Here is an 8982-nt window from a genome sequence, read left to right as displayed (position 1 = left end):
TGACTAAGGTCGGAGAGAGTTCCGTGGTGCGAACGCTCTCGACCGTTTCAATCTCGACTGAAACGAGGCTAAATCGCGATCGACTGGAGAGAGTTCTTGAAACTAGATCCAGTCATAAGAGAGATCCCACAATCCCACGCGCGCGAGGAAATACAAGATGGCTGCTGAACACGTCCGGCTATTGACAGAAAAATAAAAAAGACATCTGGAGAGGATGACATCTGTCTATTATTAGATATACGGCAAGAAAAAGTATTTATTTCTAACCAAAACTTCCATTTTGTTTGTTGGTGTTCGTGACTTATCGCGTAGTTATATCAATTTTATCATCGCGTGTAATAGCCGGGTTCTTCTCAAGCGAGTTACCTGTGCGAACAGCACGACGTTCCACTGGCGACAGTCACAATCCAGATTGTGGGTAAATCGAGATTGAAGTGAGTCGTGTATTGTGTGCGAACGGGGTATAAGGCTCTAGTTTAGTGGTGTTACAGAGTATAATACGTATACTGTATTTTAATATATTTTTTAAAAGAAACAAAATCACTGAGAAATGTTACGTGTGTTTAACAACGGGTTCGGAAAACTTTGAAAATGTTAACAACGGGTTCGGCCGAACCTGTGCGAACCCGCTGAATATCACCACTGCCCGTAAGTGATATAGGTAGCACACCTACACCCTTGACTACTCACAATATGATGAAAACTACAGATTTTGAAAAAGTGTAATAAACAAATTAGTTTCGTTTACTTTAGTTCAGTAGAATTTAAAGTAAAGTAAACAAATAAAGTAAACTAATATAAAAAAAAGAAATTAAGTAATAATAACATAAAATCAGTTGGTATTTAAGAGGAAAAATGTTGAGTAAATTTGAGTCGCTCGTTAAATCCATCCGCGTTTGAGATTTTGTCCAGTCTGATCTGTGAAAACTGTGCCTTTAACATAACGTCGCCGACTCGCTTAACACGAACACATAGCCTATATTTTAAATAGTTACATAAAAGTTGAAAATTTATAATGAGATGAGAGGAAAGAGTTGAGCGTAACTGCTGACTTGTAGACGAAAGGAATCGACAATTGATTTCAATCGGTATAGAACCCGAACACGCAGCTAAAGCGAAGGCAATCAAAGAGCTAGGTAACTAGGTAAAGTGGTGCCATGTAGTAGGGATGAAAACGTAAATCTGGTTCTTTTTTTTTTATATGTGATATGTAACTTTTTAAAACATGTTAATATTATACATTTATTGAAAATTTCTGAAATTTTGCAAGTAAGATTGTTTATAATGAGGATTAATGCTATTCAATTTTTGTGAAAAGGTAAATGGGGTGGAAAGATAAAGAGAGTCGTCTGTCATCTTTTGAGTAGGGTAAGACATTACTCGAGAACCTTATAACTTGTTGTTTTTTTTTTTTAAAGAAAGAATAGTTATATAATGATGCAAGTATTCTTTCAGTAAATTGATTATGCAGTATATTTTACTACTCATAAAATTATTTTGCTTTTGTTTATAGTTATAACAAACTTATATTTTCGTTTTTTAATTATTATTTAACAATATTAATAAGTAAATAACGCATCAAAAAAGCAGTTTCGATTTTCCTCTATATTCAAACATAGGAAATAAAGGTTCATAATTTTACTATGTCGGTCAACAGTATGAAACAAATCCGTATAAAACTAATGATATCGAAACTATTTCTCTTTATATAATAGAAATATTAAAAAATATAATATTTTGTTTCGTACGAAATTTATAACACATTATAACTTTACAAGTTAGAAAGTCATAATTAACTTCTGTATAATAAACTGTTTGTATATTAATATACAGTAGTTTAATGCTTAAAAAAGAAGCATCTATATAAATTTTTAACATATAGTTTTTTGTTTTGAACTTCTATTTATAAAAATTAGTTACGAATAGGCTACTGTAAATGTAAATGTAAATGTAAATGATGATGACGATAAAAAACTTTTGTAATTTATTTAAAATAAACTAAAATATTTTATGTACATATTATTTTGTATGAAGAAGATAATTTTTATTCGAAATAATTATTGTAATAAAGAATACATTTGTATTTACTATAAAAATCCATCTACAGTACAACCTGTCAAAAACGGAAACTGAATAAAACGGAAAAAATTCTTCGAAAAGAAAAACGATTTTGTGTGTTTAAAAAACTGTTTTAAACGGAGACCTGCCAATCCGAAACAAATATTCTGTGTCGTGTAATTCCGGTTTACACAGGTTTTACTGTATTGGCTTTCCTTAGTAAATACATTTATACTAAACTGAATATCATCGAATTATTTAAACATTTTCACCGGCATGTTTCTAGGAGTTTCTTATTATTTATTTTTAGGAGTCTTTTCTTATTTATTAAAATTATTTTTTCATTAATTATTTAGTCAAATTTATTAACTGAAAAATAATTGATGATAAGTAAACGTTATAAATAAATTAAAATTAAATTATCGACTTACGTAATAAAGAAATAAATCACCATAAATCCGAGTTATCCGAGTTCAAGGAAAACTTTCTTTGAACTCGGATAACATAGTTCAATTGAAATTAACCAAACTCTGCAAAAATATGAACCACCTCTTTAGTGTTATATTTCAAAAAACAGCAACAAAAAATGTCAAAATTCTTCTTTTCTATTAAGCATCAAATATGAAGTGTTTTTTTTTATTATATCTTATCTGAAATTTAATTATGTTTCTTGAAAAAATAAGTTATGCACATGCAAGGGTTCTACTGAGCATTTTGACAGTTAAATCGTCACAATTTAACGTGCGATTTTTTTTTAAACTCGGACAAAACAGTGCAAACGTTTCCTCTGTAGCCTTGGCTTCGCCCAGGCAATTATCCTCAAATTATAACTAAGAAAATCATACTTATTACAAAATAACTTAAAGAGAGATATCTAAGTACTGTATGTAATTGCTAACATGTTAATGTTATCATTAACTTACCCCATTGAAGAATATTTTCAATGTCTTCTCGATCACAGCTACTCGGTATGCAAATATCCACACGAAATCCTGCTTTCTTGTAACTAATAATTTCAAATAGGTTACTCATTGGAAACGGTTTCTGCAATATAAAAATATATATTATTTTGCAAGTATAATTGAACATTGTGATGTGAATACTCACCAAAGTATCTTCTAACATTCTGAACATTTTTCTCGTTTTACTATCTTCTGGCACTTCATTAAATTGATACGAATTAAATCTGATAGTCAGTGAGCAGAATTTCCCATGAATTGTGTTTAGATTTTTATTATAATTTCTTATTTTATCGTCTTTAACTTCTATATTTAAGCATTGATCGTAATCTCCGTGTAACCACACGTTTCCACTGAAAACTCCCATTGGTTTCCCTAAAGTGTCCATCACTGAAAAATTCGTGTTAAAATTATTATTAAAATTATACACGTGATTATTATATATTTTTTGTAGCGTTAGAAACTACATTAATGCTTATATTTTCACATTTCTTCTTATATGAAAATTAATAATTATTTTTAAAAATATATTTAAAAGGCACTAACAAAGATTGAAAGAGTCTCGGATAATGGAAAATGCCAGACATCAAATAGTGTAAAAACTAAACAGTTCAAAATATTGCCAATTTACGTCATAATTTTTACCATTCATATTATAATGGTATATGTTGTTATGTTAGCGTATTTTGTGAAAACTCTGTTTTTGAAAAATATTGACTGTTTCAGTAAGCACCAGTACTTTGCTCGTGCCTTGCCAACGAGCTGTTCACGTTGATTTTTCCGGTTTTTTTATAAAAACCTTTATAACACCTATATAGCACATACCAGTTTTCCATAGAAAGACCTTCGAGTGGCATTCCCTACGTGTTGACGTAAGCAAATAAACCAATCAAAATATTAATAACTATGATAAAAGTTAAATGGTAAACTTAAGAAATTGTAAGCAGGATTAATCAATTTCTTTATAATAAGATCGTAATAGATTTTAAATTAATTTTACATCCATAAAAGTAAAGGGAGTGAAGAGGAGCAAATCTGCTTTTCTTCACTTCCTTAAATTTAGTAGGAATAATCTTCGTAAATAGAATATGAAAAGGAACTAAGAAAATTATTATTTTTTACATTCCTCGCGCTACTTATGACGTAATGAGTTGAAAGTTTTTCGTCTTTACTCAATAGTATTTCTTTAATCTCACAACTCGACAAACGAACGACTGATCATAGAGGATGTGTTTAGAAGAGCATGGAAAAACTAATGCACTTTGAATTGACTTAACTACAAATATTCCATGTGACTTTACTCAGGACCAGTTATTTTAAAGCATTATCAACAGCTGTAGAATGATTTAGACTCGTGATGCATTCTAAACAACAATTCAAAGTGATTAATTTTGCCACGCTCTATTAACGACTCAATAACGCTTTTTTTAATAGAAACATTTACTTAATATTTTCTTAAGTATCAAGAATGAATTAGATAATCCAAATACTTTCATTTATATGTGAAACAAACATGTTATTTAATTAAACATACTTTAGTATGACAAACAATAATTCGTATGCTGGTTAACGTAGTACAAGTTTTTACTCTATTTTCAAATTTAATTGCACTGACCGCTGAGTTTTCATCTTATTATTCGAAGATACTTTCCACAAACTGTAGGCTTTGAGTACAAAATACTGCATAGGTAATATAATAAAATGTAGAAAATTATATATTCGTATACAGAAAATATAGCTACTATTCCAAGGATCCTGCAGAAAATAGAGGCTGCCATAAAATACACGACATCCAATTGTTCACCTGAGTTTTTCTCCTTAACTCTTTTTGGCAAACATCAGGCAATAGTTTATATTAAAATTTTTTTTCATTCTTTTCGGGTCAGCGCCAGGTATACTGTATATAAAAATTACAACTGCCATTAATACGGAAATTATGAAGCCAATGCTGTAATTCAGAGATCAATTTATTTTAAAAAATCCAACAGAGAGTTGCGTAACTTTCCCGGCAACATTTAAAACTGCGAGGGTAGAAATCCGTTATATAAAATATTTTATTTAATAAAATATAATTAATTATTATTAAATGACAAAAAGCTTAATTTTGAAAGTAGTGATGATTTTTATTTTGAAAAAATATGTTAATAACGACTAAAATCTTTATTAACTACGAACCTACTCGAGATATGATAGATAGCGATAGCTCCTTACCCCGCGATATTTATATCATCAGTATTCAGTAGTGTCAATCCCCTAATACACAAACTGTGCAGCGATAGTTCTGACTAACACACGAATTATTAAGCTTTAAATTAAGTGAACAAACCGTTTATCCCACACAAACATTCGTACATACAGGGGAAAAACCCGAAATTATTAGCATTTCTGGACATTTCAAGATTATCAAAGTTCAAAAATATAAAAATCATCAGCGGTCATTCTCTGACCGAACGCCATACTTTCCTTCTCTTGTATAATTAAGTCGAGGAAGTAATAGAGAACAGTATAAATCATAGAAAAGTTGGGTGATATAAATAAACTGTTTTGGAATAAGAAATTATATAATTTAAGTGGGAAAAATGTGTAGCGGATAAGGAAATGAGTTGACTTTAAAAGTAAATGAGATCACATTCAGTAGTTGCCTGATAAAAATAATTCGTGTCATAATTCTACATTTAAACGATAATTATAAAACATTTATTTTTTTGTACAGTACAATAATAGATGGTATTATTGATTTGCCCTTTAAGATTTACTTGATGTAAACTACAGAACAGGTTTTGTTAACTAAATGTAATGCAAGTCTTTATATCCAGACATTCAAAGTTATAAAGATATTTGCATAACAAATAATTATGACAAGAAAAAATACTTTAACGTATATTTCTATTTATACGAATACGTAAACGTCTGGAAGTGCTGTGCTTGTTTTAATATAAATTAATGATTTGAAAATCCGGTTTTGTGCTTTTTATTATTTCGTAAATATATCAAATAGAGTAAAGACTGTTCGAGACAGAAACTTAATAAAACGAAAACCTGCGTCATTGGAAAGAATTCTTCGGGATGCAGGGATTTTCTGTGCAAATGGAAAACCTGTTTAACCCGCCAAACCGGAAAAATATTCCGTACCGTGCGAGTTCGGTTTACACAGGTTTTATTGTAATTTTTTGGATTTAAAATGTATTACATTTATGTAACTTTTCATTTTTAATATGTAAATATTATTTTATTTGTGTTTAAAATACTATAAAACCTGTATAAACTGGACATGCAATGTTCCGAATATTTTTTTTTTCGTTTTGAACAGGTTTTTAAACATAGTAAAAAATTTTTAGGAGTCCAGCTATTTTCTATGTTCGCAGATTTCCGTTTGTTACGTTTCTTTGTTTTTGGACAGGTTCTGCTGTATAAAAGTTTCCATGATTAAATTTACCGGTAAATATTGAGAAAAACTGAGTAAAAACTTAAACTTACAATATCGCGTAAAATTGTTATAAAACTATTTAATAAAATTTAAAAAATAATTTCATTATAAAAAATTCTATATTTTCTCTGACTGGTGTAAAGATTATTCAGAGATTTATTTATAAATTATTTAATTAAATATTCCTGATATTAAATTAAATATCAGGAAAACTAATTAAGACCTAACTATTAATATACTATAATTGCATAATATTCAGTTGATAAATGACATAATAAATAAGTGAAATGTCCAAATATTTTATTTAAAGTGACAACAGCCTGATAAATCAGTGTTATACCACTGGCGTAGCGTAGTGGGGGCGGCAGGGGCGGCAAAATTTTACAATAAATAATAATATCTTGTAAAAATTTGAACCATTTCACTTCATATTTTTGTCGCACCGATTCGGACCGATTGAAATGACACGGAATTTTTCATTACTAATTCTGTGACAAAACTGAATTTTAGTCTTTTAAATTGCGATACCTAAATAAAGGGGCGGCAAAATTTTCCTCCGCTCCGGGCGGCTGATACCCACGCTACGCCACTGTGTTATACGTACAATATGTAATGTATAATGTAATACTGTATATAAGTAAAGCTTCTGTATTGGGTTCATCTGTGGCAATATTAATAAAACCACTCAAGTTTGATCGTGGGTTCGCCAACTATTACGATTGCCAACGCGCTAACCGCATAGGATTTCTTGGTTATTCTTCATTATTCAACCATCTAAATAGGGGTTATTTTTCTGTAGAAAGTTCTCCCGTGAGGGAGGATTTTCTACAGACCTCCTGCCAAGGAGGATGCCAAGGCATCCTCCTTGGCAGATCTCCCACGTTGTCGTAACCAAATAAACCAAACCATTCGACGATTTTTAATGAAGAAATGGCTAATTGTTTATATAAAATATAATTTAGAGACAATATCTACTTACATTTTAACGTCCATCCTTTGTTTTGTTTTAAATCGCCCAAAAAACGCATCCCACCTCTTACACACGAGCGAGACACGTTTACTTCTTGAGTAATTTTCAACATGATGGGAAGCAACAATCGAGCAACGTTACTCGAAAGATAATGAAATATATTGTAAACATCGTTTAAAATACGGCCAGATTTTTCTACGTCATCGAAAACAATACTTCTGTTCGACTTGGATGAATCTTCAACAGTTGTGAAATTGGCCAGGGGAATTACTAAGAAAACAAAGAAGAGAGTTACTCTATTCATCATCGCTTTGACTTTGACCGCACTCTGAATGCTGAGTGCGATTCAAAATATACTGCGCAAGTATTATAATATTTTCAGGTAAATAAAACTTTACCAAATTTTCTTGAATTCCGCCAATCAGAAAAATTGGAACAGAGTCAAGAAAGGTTGGGCTTTAAATATGNTCCCGGTCCGTGTGCATGTACTGCAAGACCTGTGCATTGGTTATCTTGTCCGTCCACGGAATTTTCAGCATTCTTCGGTAGAGCCACATTTCGAAGGCCTGGAGCTTTTTTGTAGTGGCTGCTGTTAGAGTCCAAGTTTCTACACCATAGAGTAGAATTGGCCAGATGTAGCATTTCAATGTGCGTAATTTGAGCATGATATTCAAGCTTCTGTCGGTAAGGAGTGTTTTCCATTTGGTAAATGCCTGCCTGGCTTGTTCGATTCTGCTCTTGATTTCGGTCTCGTGATTCAGCTGGTCATCAATTAGTACTCCAAGATACTTGAAGCGGTGTACCTGCTCCAACTTTTCGTTATTTAATTTGATCGTGATTTCGCTAGGAGTCCTGCTGACCTTCATCACCTTTGTTTTCTTTTTGTTGATTCGTAAACCCCATGCTTGACTTTTTGTGTTCACTTCATTCAAGATAGTCTGTAAATCTTGTTCGGAATCCGCTATTAATGCTGTGTCGTCGGCATATCTTAGGTTATTGATGTAGTGTCCATTAACTTTTATGCCGATCTCCCTGTCGGCCAGTGTTTGGTCAAAAATCATTTCCGAATAGATATTGAAAAGAATGGGAGATAATGGGCAGCCCTGCCGGACGCCTTTTTGTATTGGGATTGGGTCTATCAGGTCGTTGTCATAGCGGAGCCGGGCTGTTTGATTCCAGTAGAGAGTGGTGATAAAGTTGATATCGTTAGTTTCAAGCCCAAGTTTTCTCAGTTGATTATATATTATATTATATTCAATTCATAAAAGACATAATTAATAAGTGAAATGTACGAGTATTTTCTTTAAAGTGATAACAGCCTGATAAATCAATGTTTTACTTACAATATGTAATGTATAATGTAATATATAAATAAGACATTTGTATCGGGGCCCATCTGTGGCAGAATTAATAAAACCACTCAACCTTCGTGGGTTCGCCAACTATTATGATTGCCAACGTGCTGACCGCATAGAATTTCCCGGCTATTCTTCACTATTCTAACATCTAAATAGGGGTTATTTTCTAAAGAAAGTCCTCCCGTGAGGCATCCCCTTTGGCAGATCTCC

General features: G+C 31.6%; 1 protein-coding gene across 1 annotated transcript in view; it reads right to left on the bottom strand.

Annotated features, from left to right (window-relative positions):
• The window catches only part of LOC111635561 (nose resistant to fluoxetine protein 6-like), a 44562-nt gene that overhangs the window by 35184 nt on the left and 396 nt on the right, over positions 1-8982 (bottom strand). The window contains exons 2-3 of the mRNA XM_023380559.1: positions 3166-3407; positions 2982-3102 (exon numbers count right to left, since the gene is read on the bottom strand). Coding sequence (XP_023236327.1) covers positions 2982-3102; positions 3166-3407 — 363 coding nt within the window. The remainder of the gene's footprint in view (positions 1-2981; positions 3103-3165; positions 3408-8982) is intronic.

The sequence above is a fragment of the Centruroides sculpturatus genome, unplaced genomic scaffold (assembly GCF_000671375.1).
Source record: "Centruroides sculpturatus isolate CEXI.00-Female unplaced genomic scaffold, Cexi_2.0 scaffold865, whole genome shotgun sequence".
Taxonomy (NCBI): Eukaryota; Metazoa; Arthropoda; class Arachnida; order Scorpiones; family Buthidae; genus Centruroides; species Centruroides sculpturatus.
The sequence above is the reverse complement of the archived record's forward strand: the minus strand, read 5'-3'. Positions and strand labels throughout refer to the sequence as shown.